Source organism: Danio rerio, chromosome 17 (assembly GCF_049306965.1).
Source record: "Danio rerio strain Tuebingen ecotype United States chromosome 17, GRCz12tu, whole genome shotgun sequence".
NCBI lineage: Eukaryota > Metazoa > Chordata > Actinopteri > Cypriniformes > Danionidae > Danio > Danio rerio.
This window is the reverse complement of record NC_133192.1, coordinates 59,367,254-59,385,000: the sequence shown is the minus strand read 5'-3', so window position 1 is coordinate 59,385,000 and position 17,747 is coordinate 59,367,254. Positions and strand designations below refer to the sequence as shown.

Here is a 17,747-nt window from a genome sequence, read left to right as displayed (position 1 = left end):
AGAGAGAGAGAGAGAGAGAGAGAGAGAGAGAGAGAGAGAGAGAGAGAGAGAGAGAGAGAGAGAGAGAGTGGTGTTTACAGCCTGGTGCAAGAGAAGATGTTGGTGTATATGGCTAATATTAGCCTTCATGACAGCTATATATTGCAATATGTGTGTGTGTGTGTGTGATTGTAGATGTGCATGCTACAAAAGCTCATTTCTCTGCATCTGGAGTGTGTGAGTGTGTGTGAGTGTGTGTGTGTGTGTGTGATTGTAGATGTGCATGCTACAAAAGCTCATTTCTCTGCATCTGGAGTGTGTGAGTGTGTGTGAGTGTGTGTGTGTGTGTGTGTGTGTGTGTGATTGTAGATGTGCATGCTACAAAAGCTCATTTCTTTGCATCTGGAGTGTGTGAGTGTGTGTGAGTGTGTGTGTGTGTGTGTGTGTGTGTGTGATTGTAGATGTGCATGCTACAAAAGCTCATTTCTTTGCATCTGGAGTGTGTGAGTGTGTGTGAGTGTGTGTGTGTGTGTGTGTGTGTGTGATTGTAGATGTGCATGCTACAAAAGCTCATTTCTCTGCATCTGGAGTGTGTGAGTGTGTGTGCGCGGTGCGCCGGTGCTGATCTCTGGCTGTGTGATCAGAGCTGAAGGTCTCCTGGTATTCTGGTATTGTTTGCGGCTGTGGCTGGAGAGCTGGTGCCCGCAGCGCTGCATTATTTCCCGCCTCCTCCTCTATCAGCGCTCCTCAACTAATGTTAATAGACTAGAAAATAGAGACATTTATGAAGCATCGGCCGCGTTTATCAACAAATCCATAAAGTATGACAAGGGTGAGCGGAGATAAAAGCAGAGCTGTAATAGATGATGGCGAAAGCAGAACACCGCGGGCGCTGATGAGAAATGGAGGAGATCGCCGCGTTTACACACACACACACACACCGCTAATTAATCTGAACACGCAGCACACACCTGCTTCCCAGAGACACACTCATTAACCGCCGCTGCTAATTGAAGATGCACAGGAGAGAAGACCTGCCTCTGTGTCAGTGTGTATGCTCAGGTCTGATTTATCACTGTGAGCTGAAGATGAATATTCAGCTGTTTGTGTTACGTGTTGCTTCAGAAAACAGAAAATATCATGATTTCAAGAACTTTTATGATCATTTTCAGCTTTAAAATCAGTTGTGACGCTACATGTTTTGTGGATACAGAGATGTAATCCTAATAAACCATTATTTGGGGGAATGTTTTTATTAATTATTGTTATTGATCATAATGATGATGATAATAATAATAATATTGATGATCAACAATATTAATATATTATTATTAATATAAATAATACCAAATAACAATAACAACAGTAATAATAATAATAATAATAACATGATTCATAATTATTATTAATTATGATTAATAATTAACAACAAATGATAATATTAATAATAACAATAATAACACAAAAAATAACAAATGATAATAATAACAATAATAACAAATAATAATAATAAATATTAATATTATTATTAAACAATATTAATATATTATTATTAATATAAATAATACCAAATAACAATAACAACAGTAATAATAATAATAATAACATGATTAATAATTAACAACAAATGATAATAATAATAATAATAACAATAATAACACAAAAAATAACAAATGATAATAATAACAATAATAACAAATAATAATAATAAAAAATCATAACAAATTATAATAATAAAATAACACCAATATAAATAAAAACAAATAGTAATATTATTAATAATAATATAAATAATAACAAATAATAATAATAATAATATAACAATAACATTATTAAAAATAATAACAAGTAATAATAATAAAATAATAACAAATAATAACAAATAATAATAACATTAATAATAATAAAAATAATAACAAATATTAATAATATAAATAACAACAACAACAATAATAATAACATTATTGATAATAACAAATGATAATAACAACAACAATAATAAAAACAATAATATTAATAATAATAAATAATAATTATAACAAAAAATTATAAAAAATATTAATAAATGAAGCAGCATTTTTAATTTTATACAAAATGATTAGCTCTCCATTTATATTATTTAATTTTTGCTGTTTAACAGAGAGGCACAATTTTAAACCTAACAGTTCATAACTAATTTCTAATAGCTGATTTTTGCTATTATGACAACAAATCATATTTCTGCTAGTTAATCTTCATGTGTTTGGACTGTGGGGGAAACCGGAGCATCCAGAGGAAACCCACGCCAACATGGGGAGAACATGCAAACTCCACACAGAAACACCAACTGACCCAGCCGAGACTCAAACCAGCGACTTTCTTGCTGTGAGACCACAGTGCTGACCACTGTACCATCCTATAATAATAATAATAATAATAAAATAATAATAATAATAATGATAAAATAATAATAATAATTATAAAATTAATAAAATAATAATAATAATAATAATAATAATAATGATAAAATAATAATAATAATAATAATAAAATAATAATAATAATAACAACAACAATAATAAAAATGATTAACAAATAACCATAATAATAATAATTTATAATAAGAAATAATAACAATAATTTATATTAATAATAACAACAAAAATAATAAATATAATAATAAAGATATAAATGACAATGTACAATATATTCCCACAGAAAGCCTCAGTATTGACTAAAACTATTAGTTTATTTTATATTATCAGTATTTCTGATAAATAACACATCTGTGGCGAGCAGAAGAGGCTGATGCTGATGGTGTGTGTGTGTGTGTATGTGTGTGTGTGTGTGTGTGTGTGTGTGTGTGTGTGTGTGTGTGTGTGTGATTGAGATGCTAAAACACCAGCGCTGGTGTGGTGTGTTCAGTCACAGATTTGGGCTCTCCAGCTCATTGTTTTAATGGATTTCCCTCCTTAAGCAGATTATAGACATGTTCCTGCCGCACAGGCCTGCGCTTCCTCTTTTGACTGTAATTGTGGGCGTCAGATCCCCATTTTTCCCAATGCAAATCCAAACCCCGGGAATAAAGCGAGCCTCCCGACGCAGTGGGCGTATTCCCAAAACTGGGACTAACGCGACTACATGGCCCTGGCGGAGGTTAAATTGGATTATTAAAGTGTGTGTGTGTATGTGTGTGTGTGTGTGTGTGTGCCAGATCCCTGGGTAGTGTGCTGATTGTGATTTAACAGCGGTGTGTTTTGGATTGTGTTAGGACAGCCGATGCTCTTCCAAGGGGATTTTCGGGAGCAGGAAACATTAAATCAGCAAATGTTTGCGTGGAATTTAGCGCTCGCGCTGCTGCTAACGACGTTTCTGGTTAATGAAGGGTCAAGCCAGCCATCTGCCAAACAACCCAAGCCTAATCGACTCTTATGAGGGAAATAGATTCCTTCCCTATTGAGCTCGGAGAAATCTTTCCTCCATTTACAGTGCAGCTATCCTGCAAAACTCACCTGTATGCGGGGTTAACCCCAGTAGTGTGTGTGCGTGTGTGTGTGTGTTTGTGTGAATCTCTCCAGCAGCCTCTGATGGTCAACATGAATTAACTGTGTTTGCTATAATCTTGATAAGAGCAGTCTGCAGGAACACTGTGATTGGCATTCTCCCTATGTAGGTGTCATCAGAGGGGGAAAGCCCCGCCCACTAGCGCCCATCATTAGCATAAACAGCAGCCCTGAGTGAGAAGCAGCCGTCTGTCCAATAATATATAAGAATAAATAAATAAAAACAAATACATAAATAGAAATACTAATAATTAAGTTAAAAATACTAATAAATAAAAATAATAAAAAGGATAAAAATAAAATTAGAAACATTTTTATCTAGCACACGTGAAACTCAAAGCACTTTACACCTAATAAACACAAAGATAGCAGAAAACAAAGGTCTCCTCAAAATCAAAATTTCATAATCACAAAAATAAATTAATAAATGAAGTAAAAAACAAAAATAATAAATAAAATAAAAAATTATAATAAAAGCTAAAAAAATAGTATAATCATAAAAATATAAAAACATTGTGAATATTAAAACAAACAAAAATACACACACACACACACACACACACACACACACACACACACACAGACACACACATACACACACCTCACAGGTACAAACGTCTAAGAATTATTAAGAAAATTAATAATAACACTTAATCATGAAATATGAAAATCATAAATAAAAAATGAAAAAATAATAAATAAAATAATCATAAAATATATAAAATAGTCAGAAACCAAATATAAAAACAATAAAAAACATAAAAATAGTCACATATAATAACATAAAAACATAAAATAATATAATATAAACAATAGAAACATTATAAATATAAAAACAAACAAAAATACACACATTACACAAAAACACACGTCTAAAAATAATAAAAACATTAATAAAAAAACAAAAATCACAAAATATAAAAATAATAAATAAAAAAAAGATAAAAATTATAAAATTATAAAAAATTTTAAACATAAAAACAAACAAAAAACACTTCTAAAACACACACACACACGCACACACACAATATAAATAAATAAATAAAATAAAATAAAAGGACGTGTCTTATTTTCCATAATGGCCCGGATCTCCATCAGGCTGAGCGTGACCTCAGTGCGGAGGCTAATCAGGGTGAACAAGAGGAAATAAAGACGCGCTTTTGCTTAATTTGATCTAAACGAAGGCCTGGAGCGACAACAACACAAAGCAAAGGTTAACGAATCTGCTCAATCACGTCTGATAAGACCCTTCACATCAAACACACACACACACACACACACACACGTCCTACACAATTACCTCTGGCTTTCAGGAGAAACACCCTGATAATGAAGCCTTTTAACTCCTTACACACACACACACACGCGTGCGCACGCTTCAGATGCGCTAATGCTCAGTGAACGCAGATGCTGAACTTTCAGGAATATTGCACTGCTTTCAGCATCATGGGAGATGTTTACACCCAGTCTGAGATCGCTTGTGTTTAATTAGCAACATTTATTAGAGGAGAATAATTAAGAGAATCAACATTATTGAAAGGATTAAAGGTCAGCTGTAAATGGGTGTGATTCTGCTGGTTTACATGTCTCGTTAAGCTCGTTACGGTCACCTCACTTTAGGAACTCACACTTGAAAATGATGGGTGACTTATGCGTGTTATATTTATAGTTCGTGTAAGTATGTATGTTTACAAAAATGTAGTGAAAATGTATTGAATAAGGGAGGGTAAATTACAGCAAAATAAAACAAAAGTCATGTAAATTATTACATTAAGTATTAAAAACTAAACAAATGAACTAAATAAAAATATTAAATTAAATAAAAAATCCTAATAAATAAATAAATACAGTACAAACCAAAAAAAATTAAGTATTACATAAAAAAATCCAAATAAATAAATAAAAAGTACAAACCAAAAAAAATTAAGAATTAAATAAAAAATGAAAGCTTAAAATAATAAATAATATAATTATAAAATATATATAAAATATTCTGAAACATTGTAAATATAAAAATAAACAAAAACTGCAAACATTACCCAACGCGTCTAAAATAATAATATAATAACTACATAAAAGCATAAAATATAAAATAATGAATATAATAATTAAATAAGATAATAAAAAAATTATAAATATTATAATAATATAAAATCATAAAAATTGTAAACCTTGTGAATATAAAAACAAACAGAAATACACACATCTCACCGATAGACACGTCTAAAAACAATAAAAACATTAATAAATAAATATAAGCATAACATATAAAAATACTAATAAAAAAATGCAAGCGTAGTGAATATAAAAACAAACAAAAAATACACACATAGGTCTCACAATTTAAGTATTTATGTATGAGAATCAAAGTATTGAAAACAAAACAAATTTTTTATTAAATAAAAATATTAAATTAAATTCAATTAAAAATAATCCTAAAAAAATTATAAATATTCATAAAATAACAAAATAAATAAACATTTTAAATAAAACTGTAAAAATTTATTAAATAAAAAAATGTAAATAATATTCAAAAACTGATTAAAATAAATGTAGAAAACAGAACAAACTCTAGTAGCTTTTGTTGTTTTAATTAAAGTTACTCATTTGTTCACTTTAGAGCAGGATTTAGCTTTAAAACGACAGAAACAGTCAAGAAGGCTTGGAAAATTACTTAAGAACTCTGTCATTTGTAAATCTTGTGTAAAACCATCTCAGATGGTCATTATCATCATTCACTCACTCTCCTTCAGCTCTGTCCCTTATTCATCAGGGGTCGCCACAGCGGAATGAACCGGCAACTATTTCAGCATATGTTTCACACAGCGGATGCCCTTTCAGCTGCAACCCATCACTGGGAAACACCCATACACACTCATTCACACACTCACACACTCATACACTACGGCCAGTGTAGTTGATCAGTTCCCCTATAGTGCATGTGTTTGGACTGTGGGGGAAACCGGAGCACCCGGAGGAAACCCACGCCAACACAGGGAGAACATGCAAACTCCACACAGAAACACCAACTGACCCAGCCGAGACTCAAACCAGAGACCTTCTTGCTGTGAAGCCACAGTGCTGACCACTGAGCCACTGTGCTGCAGAAGTTGAAATGTAGAAAACAGTGGAGAAGACAGCGGATGCTGCAGCAGTGAGGAGGAAGCAGAGCTGTACCTGTGTGGCCTGACTGTAGGGGCCGATGTTGGCCGGGGCCCAGTGGGACACACTCTGCACATGAAGAGTCTCTCTCTGGGGGAAACACTCCTCCTCACACACTGATGAAGACGATGATGGAGAAGCCTTCGTCTGATCCTGAAGAAGAACATCCATCTGCAGCTGCTGACCGACTGGCAGAGACGCCTGCACACACACCCTGAACAACAACACACACATATTTGAACACACAGGTACACACAGGTGTTTTGTGTGTGTGTGTGTGTGTGATTGTACATGGGTTGGTAAGTATTGTTTGAGAGAGAGTTTGAGAGTGTGTGTGTGTGTTCATGTGTGTCTACATGTGTGTAATTGTGTGTGCTTGCTTTTGTATGTGTGTGTATGCATGTGTGCATGCATGTGTGTGTTTGCTTTTAGTATGTGTGTTTGAGAGTGAGTGTGTGTGTGTGTGTGTGTGATAGTGTGTTTGCTTTTAGTATGTGTGTGTTTGAGAGTGAGTGTGTGTGTTCATGAGTGTCTACATGTGTGTAATTGTGTGTGCTTGTTTTTGTATGTGTGTTTGAGTGTGTGCATGTGATTGTGTGTTTGTGTATGTGAGTGTACATGGGTTGGCGAGTGTGTTTGTGAGTGAGTGTGTGTGTGTGTGTGATAGTGTGTTTGCTTTTAGTATGTGTGTGTTTGAGAGTGAGTGTGTGTTCATGTGTGTGTTCATGAGTGTCTACATGTGTGTAATTGTGTGTGCTTGTTTTTGTATATGTGTGTTTGAGTGTGTGCATGTGAGTGTGTGTGATTGTACATGGGTTGGCGAGTGTGTTTGAGAGTGTGTGTGTGTTTGTGTGAGTGATAGTGTTTTTGTTTTTAGTATGTGTGTGTGTTTGAGTGTGTGCATGTGATTGTGTGTGTGAGTGTTATTGTGTGTTTGTTCGTGTGTGTGTTTACATGTGAGTGTGTGTGTTTGCGCGTGTGTGACTACATGTATTACTGTGTGTATGTTCATGTGTGTGTTATCAGACTAAGACACACACACACACACACACACACACACGCACACACACACGCACACACACACGCACACACACACACACACACACACGCACACACGCACGCACGCACGCACGCACGCACGCACGCACGCACACACACACACACACACACACACACACACACACACGCACACAGACACACACACACGCACGCACGCACGCACGCACGCACGCACACACACACACACACACACACACACACACACACACACACACACACACACAGGTGTCCTGCTGTCAGTGTAATATGTGTTGTGAACAGTATGATCGTTGTGTTTTAGATCATGTCTTTATATAAACTGAATCAGGGGTGTGCACACTTCTTCACACGGCTGTAAACGCTCTTGTCCTGTGTGCACCGTGTGCTGTCAGCTGCTCTTCGTCGTGTACCTGGCGGGCGGGTTGTGTGTGAAGAGTCTGCTGTAGATGCTGTTGATCAGCCCGAAGTCCTGCATGCTGCTGACGTACAGATGAACCAGAAGAACATGTCTGAGCGCAGAGCCCATCTCCTGCAGACGGCCTGCACACACACACACACACACACACACACACACACACACACACACACACACACACACACACACACACACACACACACACACAATTAAAGAGACAGTTCACTACAGAAATCAACACTCAGTCATGGTGTCCTCATCTTCTAAACCTGCTCTGCTCTGCTGCTTCTCACTCAGAGTTTCTGTCCTGTTTCTAGTCCAAATATCTGAGCATTCTCCAGTCCAGAAGCACAGCATGTAGTCTGGTTTTCAGAATGAATGAGTCAACATGCATTTCAGTCAAGGATGTATACACTTGGGCCGTACTCACACTAGGTACAGTTGCCTCGAACCGGGCCAAAGCACGCTTGTCCCCCCTCCCGTCTCCCCCGACGGCCCGCGCTCACACCATATCGGGCCTCGGCACGCTTACGTCATCGCTGCTGCGCTGTTCAGAAGCGCTCTCTATGGCAAGCCTTTTTAGCATTTAAATCTTTGTTCTGACTCCATAAATATATTTAGAGATATCTCTAATTATATTTTGACTAGTCATAATTATAATTCGACTAGTCAGAATAACAATTAGAGATATCTGCAATTACAATTGTACTAGTACGAAATCAGATTGGAGATATCTGCAAATATATTATGACTAGTCATATTCCTCCATTGACTTCCATTGAAAAATATTTGCAGATATCTCTAACTGAGTTTTGACTAGTCACAATTGTAATTAGAGATATCTCTGAGTTTTTACTAGTCATATTACATTTGGAGATGTCTTTAATTTATCATATTTAGAGATATTTACAAATATATTTGAAGATCTCTAATTAATTCACTAATAATCGAATTACAGTTGTAGATATCTTGAATTGGATTTTTGACTAGTCAAAACTCAGTTTTCAATGGACTTCATATATATTATGACTAGTCATATTCCTCCATTGACTTCAATGGAAGTCAATGGAGGAATATGACTAGTCATAATATATTTGCAGATATCTCCAATCTGATTTCGTACTAGTACAATTGTAATTGCAGATATCTCTAATTGTCATTCTGACTAGTCGAATTATAATTATGACTAGTCAAAATATAATTAGAGATATCTCTAAATATATTTATGGATAGTCAGAACAAGGTTTAAATGCTAAAACGGCTTGCCATACGCTCTCATTCAGCAGCACAGTGGAGATTTCTCTAGTTATATCGTTTCAGTCGTTTGTTATGCAGTGACATGCAGTCAAATATTTCGCCAAACAGTCCTTAGGGATGCGGGGACACGCAGTCAGATATTTCGCCGAACAGATCCGCCACTTTTGGCGCTCATAAACAATCATTAAGCTCTCGTGCTGCAGGAATGAGGAGGTGTGCTGAAGGCGCGCAGCTGGAGTGCTGTGAGGAGTTTGCGTCTTTAATAAACTACGGCAGTTTGCGTTCACTGAACAGTAAGAATGATTAATAAATCCATATCAAACAGTCCCTTAAAAGTCACGTCTCGCTTTCGGTTTCGGGCTTTGGCGCGTTTTGCGCTCACACACAAGCGTACCGCGCCAAAGCCCAAGTGTACCGCGCTCAGGCACACCTCTTCCAACCGGGCCAGGGCCGGCCAAGTGAACCGTGCTTGAGCGCGATTCAGCGCACTCACACTTCTCAAACGATCCGGGAAACGGGCCTGGGCACGGTACGGATGGCATAGTGTGAGTAGGCCCTTAGAGGCTTCAAATACGCAGCTTTCCATCATCTGGCAACCCGGCCTGCTGAAATATAATGGCTAAACTGGCATTGGGCGGGTGAAATGGCCAAAATAAAGACAGACGAGACGTTCACAGCAGAATATCTGACTTCAGCATTGTTTATCAGATAAACTTCACTCAGCATATTTCTGAAACATCTGCAAACACATGAAGGTGCTTTACAAGAGTCAAACACTGACATGCAGCAGCTTTAATAAACACTTTACTAGCTGTCATCATATTGACTTTAGTTAAATTAACTACTGTTAAGGTGAAGCAGTGGTGCAGTAGGTAGTACTGGTTTGAGTCTCGGCTGGGTCAGTTGGTGTTTCTGTGTGGAGTTTGCATGTTCTCCCCATGTTGGTGTGGGTTTCCTCCGGGTGCTCCGGTTTCCCCCACAGTCCAAACACATGCACTATAGGGGAATTGGGTAGTCTGGATGTTTCCCAGAGATGGGTTGCGGCTGGAAGGGCATCCGCTGCGTAAAAACCTCCTGGATAAGTTGGCAGTTCATTCCGCTGTGGCGACCCCAGCTTAATAAAGGGACTAAGCCCACAAGAAAATGAATGAACAACTACTGTTAACAAGTAAAGTCTTCCTGAGTTAATAAAGCAAGCACTAATGAACAGTGACGAGTGTTGAACGTCGTAGGAAAGATTAACATGTGAAGATAAATCTCAGTCATTCAGTGCTGAACATGTTATCACAGAGCACTCTAAAAGTTTCTCTAATAAATAAGGCTGGCAGTATGCTGAAGTGCCCACCATATCAATATTGTGCATGTTTGATGATCAGCATACACTGAATTATTGAATAAAGCCGCACGTCTACCCTGCTCTCACCTCAGGCTCACAGCGCTCCAAAACACACATGAAAACAGCACAGAGAAACAAAGAGAACACACTCGCCCACTCACAATAGACTGGCGAAACCCCCATTAGACTTTCACATGGCATCAACTTTGTTTTTCCTTTGCGTTTCGCCACTGTTGAAGAAACGCCGCGCATTAAATATTAACTCCTTTAATATTGTCTCAGCGCTCTCTGAAGGCTGTTTGGTGAAGTAAGACGAGAAACATTAAATATGCTTTTCATCTCCTGCTCAGGATTTTTTTTCTCTCTGCTGTCGCGCACGCACGCACACACACACACACACACACACACACACACACACACACACACACACACACACACACACACACACACACACACACACAGAGGCCACTCTTTTAAAAGTTCTGCGGGCGATAACAACAAACAGAAAAAAGCACGGTTCATTCTCCGGCTTTAATTTGACGTGTGTGTGTGTGTGTGTGTGTGTGTGTGTGTGTGTGTGTGTGTGCATGTGTCTCGGTGACGGATGTGACATGCGGCCAAACCAAGAGCCACCTCTTAAAAGTGCATTTTGCTGCACAAGCAGCGGGAAAATGAGAGCGTGCTGTGGAAGACAGGCGTATTAGCCGTCAGCGTTTGAACTGCAGATCTGAGCTCCGCATTCTTCATTATTTCTTCAGTTCTCCAACTCAACACTGCATCTGAGACAACACCAAACACATTCTGTGATCTGACATCACACAAACACACACATATACACAAACACCACTGCAAACCTGATGGAGAGATTTCGCTCGTAGTTTATTTTGATGTACCACACACGCGGTTAATGACTGTGTATTGTTCACATTGACTCCCCTTTGGTGATGTTCGGGGCTGTTTTTACCCCATTGACTTCCATTATAATCACATTTATTGACTGCACAGCCATGATAATCCTGCAGTCTTGATTGATACTGGTGTCAGTTTTACTGTTAACTCAACACTACATCTGAAACAACACCGAGCGTACGCTGAGATCTTCTAGAGAGAGGCACAAACCTGCGACTAACTGCAAATACACATATAAACATACACTACCTGACTAAAGTCTTGTGGAGGATCCCAGTTATAAGATCAAGAAACAATAACTGGACTTCTAGCTGATCATTTGGAAAAGTGTAAGAAGATCGATCATCTGCTGATCTCAATCATCAGCAATACTGCAGAAGACCTACTGGAGCCAGCATGGACCAAGATTCTACAGAAATCAGTCAAGTTTGGTGAAGGAGAAGTCATGGTTTGGGGTTCATTCAGTATGGAGAGATCTGCAACATCAACAGCCTGAGGGATCAAGACATCTGTGCTGCCCATTACATTACAAACCACAGGAGAGGGACAATTCTCCAGCAGGATAGCGCTCCTGCTCATACCTCAGCCTCCACATCAAAGCTCCTGAAAGCAGAGAGTGCTACAGGATTGGCCAGCCTAGACACCAGACATCAACATTATTGAGCTGATGATGATGAAGGAGGTGTTGAATATGAACACAAGACTCCAGAGGGCGCCGTGTACACTTTTCAGATCTCAAATTTCTCTCATAAGTGCCATTCACGCCTGCTGTTCTCACGTAAATCCACTAGAGGCTGCTGTAGACTGACTGACCGACTGATCTGGCTGCCTGGTTTTTACCTTGTTTTCAGATTTGACCACATTCTCACCCTGTTATTCACTTGGTTATTTTATTTTTTGGCTTCTGTTTTTGCCTCATCTTCTCTTTGGAACTGTTCTCGAATTGTCACTGTCAACCCCTGTCTGCATCTCAAGCCCTCCATCGTGTACGTGATGAGCTACTGGGAAAACTGGTAACAGTGGAAAAGCTGTACACACGGAGGTAAGCGGTCAGCTGGTAGCACGAAAAGAAACAGAAGCCATCAGCGGCATCATACACTGTTTGTTTTAAAGACAAAATGTACCTCATTCTACATAACTCATGTTCTCCTGAAATGTATACAGGGGTACGTGTTCACAATGAGCCTGTGTTGGAAAAATCACACTGCGACATCGATATATAGCGGATATATGATATGAGAGACGTGCTTTGTTTATCTAATTGGATTTGCATTGTAGAGCTTAAAGTTAAAAAGGTCTTTTTTTATTGCGTGTTTGAAGTTTTTAGTAAAAATCACTGCAGATCAATCATGTGTAGACATAAGAGTAGTTTCAGTACTTTGCAAGAGTGTGAAGACGTGCTGTGCTTGGCTCTGGATGTCCGGGTGTTCAGACGGAAGCGCTGATAATCCACTGATCCACTGGAAACCAGAACTGCTGGACGAGTGTGAAACCTCACAACCTACAGCATAAACACACACACACACACGCACGCACACACACACACACACACACGCACACACACACACACACACAAACCACAATTGGTAATAAAAGTGATTTTAATAATAAACAGTTGTGTGAAAAAGTTTGCACCCCCTACTGAATTTCATCAAAGACTCAAGAATACACAAGACGTGTCGCTCGTTTAGTTTTGAATGGAGAAAAGTGCAACATAATATGGCGAATAAAGCCCCGCCTTCTAGTACAGGAGCCAATCAGTGATCACTATCGAGTGATAATTCTCTGGGGGAGGAGCTTCAGTGCAGATGTGTGTTTATGACAGTTTCTGCAGCTTCATGATGAATCCTCTGAGCTCAGCAACACACTGGAGTCTCAGAGAATACACACACATGAGGAATATATCAGCATGAAGCTGCAGATCTCCACTCTTAAACCAGACAAATACACGAGAAAACAAATGCTCAGTGCTTCTGTAATCTGTATGACAAATAACGAACGTGAGGTACAGTCCGTCCTGTATATATGCACACACACACATACACTCAAGCACACGCACTCAGCTCACCCTCGTCCAGTTGCCATGTGCTCTGTGTGTGTGATGGACATTCTCTCTGGACGTCGGCAGTTTTATCAGCATATTCCAGCTCTTCTGTCATCCTGTCAATGGCGCTCTGGCAAGGACATGCAGAGAGAGACGGCGGTGGTGGCCCTCCGGAGCCCTGCAGGAGACCACACACACACATACACACCCTGAGAACACAGCACACTCTCGCATGCTGGATCAGCTGACCTGCAGGAAATGAATATGAGCATCACGACTCCACCAAATCTACACACACACACACACACACACACACACACACACACACACACACACACACACACACACACACACACACTGCAAATCAGTAGCACAAATGTCAATTAAAATTAATATGGATTTACATATTAAGTCAATGCAAAGGCGTTAATAGAAATCAGAAAACTCAGACACGGCACGGAATGAATCTACGCTGTATATCAGCCTTCCTAAAGCTCAGAAACACAGCTACTCTCTCAATAACATCTGTGTTAGCCATTTAGCATTGAAGCTAGAGTCACCGGGCAGACAGAAGCCCTGCCCATCACACGAATCGGTGTGTATTCTGAAGTGGATTTGACGCCTGAATGTAGCGAGTAAACTCAAGATGTTCACGCGTCTATTTACATGCAAATAGCGCTATTTATCCACGCGTGCCGCGTCTGGTGTGAACACAGCATTAGGGTTTGATAGTCAGGCACACTCACGTCAATCTGGCAACCTGCGCTTGTGTAGAGAAGAGAAGAGCCGAGTGAACGTGTCTTCATCCAACAATGCAATACCTAGTTCAACCACTGGGTGTCAAACACTGCAGCTTTAACTGCGCTCGCTAACCATGTGCTGATTAGCATCTTTGAGTTGTAGGCTTAAAAGTATATAAATGTCACTACTGAAATACTGTTTTCTGTAATTAATCAAACTTTTGAGCTGTTATTCCAAAGTATGTAGTTTTTACTAATGGTTTAAAGCTGCACTTTGCTAACCATGTGCTGATTAGCATCTTTGAGCGATAGGCTTAAAACTATAGAAGTGTTCACTACCGAAACAGTTACTTCCTGCAAAATTAGAGGAAACGTTTGGGGTGTTATTACTAAATGTTTAGATTTTTAAACTAATGGTTTAACACTGTGCTCGCTAGCCATGTGCTGACTAGCATTTTTGAGCGATAGGCTGAAAAGTACTTTAAATGTCATTACCGAAACAATTCTTTCCTGTAATTAACTAAAACTTTCGCTGTGTTTTCCCCCCCAAAAATTGTAGTTTTTATTTTTATGTTTACAAAACTGCTCGCTAGCCATGTGCTGCTTAGCATCTTTGAGGTATATAGGCTGAAAAGTCTGTAAAGTGTCACGAGCGCAACATTATTTCCTGCAGTTCAGCCAGAGAGAGGGAGATTGCAGCACGCTGGACACGGCCCACTTTCATTAATGTTTCAGATGTGTTTAATGTCCTGCTGTCATCTGCAGTTGGCCGTATGATAATGAAATTAATTATCCTGCAGCGTGTGTGTGTGTGTGTGTGTGTGTGTGTGTCAGTGTGGATCTGTCAGTGTGACGGAGACTCCTCTGGACGGCTGCGTGCGGAGCGGGCAGGATCTCCCAGCGCTGAAGGCCGTGTGGCTGCAGGAGTTTCCTTCTTGGGCAATGCTTTTTCATTTTATCATCGCCTCAAAGGCCAGAATCTCCAGCAACACACAGCAGAACACGAACACACGAGCACACAGAGCCAACAGCTGAGACTGAGGCCACGCATGACCCAAAACACACACACACACACACACACACACACACACACACACGGCTGACAACACATCCCACAATGCAACACCATCACAGCACTGCTGCCTTCTGATTGGTCAGTCCAGAGTTGATCAGGTAATGAACGTCTATAGTGACGTTTTCAGTTCTTATATTTCAGTGTGACGCCCGCATGACCCATCACATCACATCACATCACATCACAACTCAATATACCGTCTCAAATACACATCTGCAATAGACCCTTTCCCCATTTGTGTGTTTCTCGGCAGCAGAAGTCGTCAGAGCTAAAAAATAATGCCAACAAGGAAAATATACTGTTTTATTTTAAATACACGTCATGTTCTTTACTTTCATTGCATGTGGCAGCGTATCCCTTTATAAAAACAAATAACTCATTTCAACAAGGAAAATACTGAGACAAAGCGCCAGTGTCCTCCTGCTTATAGACATCAGAACAACACACACACAGATGTGCACAGAGAAAACACACACACACACACATCCACCTTCCCTGTATGACCTGAGTGTGTGCTGCATAATCCGACTGGACAGGTTTGTTACGGCGGGCTGAGGGGAATATTGCAGATGCCACATTACAGGCTAGAAATAAGAGGAATAACACTGCTCAAATCTATATATATATACCTATATATATATACTCACCGGCCACTTTATTAGGTACACCTGACTACTACCAGGTCAGACACCTTTTGCATTCAGATCTGCCTTAATCCTTCATGGCAGAGATTCAACAAGCTACTGGAAATATTCCTCAGAGATTTTGCTCCATATTGTCATGATAGCATCACACAGTTGCTGCAGATTTGTCGGCTGCACATCCATGATGCCAATCTCCCGTTCCACCACATCCCAAACCTGCTCTATTGGATTGAGCTCTGGTGACTGTGGAGGCCATTTGAGTACAGTGAACTCATCGTCATGTTCAGCAGTCTGAGTTGATTGAGCTTTATGACATGCTGCATTATCCTGCTGGAAGTAGCCATCAGAAGATGGAGACACTGTGCTCATAAAGGGATGGACATGGTCAGCAGCAATACTCAGGTAGGCTGTGGCGTTGATGCTCAATTGGTACTGACCAGGTTTTTGTCTGTGTATTACAAAGGAACTATGTAGATATTAATACTTCAAATCATCAATGTTTTAAGGTTATATAAACTATAAAATATGGCAGTTTACTGTAAATTTATTGTACTTTTGAAGACACATGTACGATGTTTCATTAAATTATCCAAAGCACAGGAACAGTGTTGTATATTTTGCTGACTTCTGTATTTACATTACTCGAAATCATACACCTTTATCTAGGGAGACAGACTCACTATTGTGTGTGTTTATGCTAATGACGTCACACGCTCTCCATTTTCTAGAAATCAGGGAAACGGAGGCTTACATATGTTGTGTGTTTAATTGGACTGCACAGATCAGCATTAGAACAGAAGCCTGAGGTGTGTTTGGTCTGATAAAACAGCTCTGTTGTTCTCCATGTGCACACGAGCTGAAGCTATTCTCTCGCTCAGTCTTACTCTGCTTCATACTGCCATGATGATAATAGTCCCAGAGGATGATGAAGACTACAACTCCCATGATTCCACAGTCATCAAAATACACCTTTGTTTGTTGTGAGCACACGCCCTCTAGTGGTGAAAATGACCCGTCGTGCCTATGTTCTGATGCTGGGTGGACGCTAAATGCAGATCTCCATGTCACTAGCTCTGGATTACTCACAGGATGTCTTTCATTTAGAGCTAATCTTATGTTCCAGTTTAATGGTGACCACAGCTTCCAGTTTTGTTTGTTTTACAGTAAAATGGACAGATTTAGTTGTGATTTTACAGTGTGCGCACCTCTGTCTTGTCCTCAGTGTGCATTTTGGTGAAGCGCAAAAAACCTACAGGAGCGAAGGCATCATCTGAGTGGATGACGGTCTCTGTGGCGTCTCTGAAACACACACACACACACACACACACACACACACACACACACACACACACACACACACACACACACACACACACACAAATCATCCACTAACTGCTGTAAAATGTGTACAGTATTACTGACAACTTTGGTTGCCTACACATCACCACGACAGATCAGTTACTGTAGTTGTTGTGTTACCATAGCAACTGTGGAATCGCCACAACAGATCAATTACTGTAGTCGTTGTGTTACCATAGCAACTGTAAAATCACCACAACAAATCAGTTACTGTAGTCATTGTGTTACCATAGCAACTGTAGAATCA

General features: G+C 39.3%; 1 protein-coding gene across 7 annotated transcripts in view; it reads right to left on the bottom strand.

Annotated features, from left to right (window-relative positions):
* Positions 1 to 17,747, bottom strand: part of dph6 (diphthamine biosynthesis 6) — a 75,462-nt gene that overhangs the window by 28,313 nt on the left and 29,402 nt on the right. For 5 of the 7 annotated variants that reach the window (XM_073927212.1, XM_073927214.1, XM_073927213.1 and 2 more), the window contains 5 exons: positions 17,347 to 17,440; positions 13,707 to 13,860; positions 13,017 to 13,139; positions 8,132 to 8,261; positions 6,699 to 6,897 (listed from right to left, as the gene is read on the bottom strand). In XM_073927212.1, coding sequence (XP_073783313.1) covers positions 6,699 to 6,897; positions 8,132 to 8,261; positions 13,017 to 13,139; positions 13,707 to 13,860; positions 17,347 to 17,440 — 700 coding nt within the window. Of the gene's footprint in view, positions 1 to 6,698; positions 6,898 to 8,131; positions 8,262 to 13,016; positions 13,140 to 13,706; positions 13,861 to 15,786; positions 16,590 to 16,667; positions 17,441 to 17,747 lie in introns of those variants that run through there. The other 2 variants (XM_073927217.1, NM_001013290.2) reach the window with 2 other exon arrangements.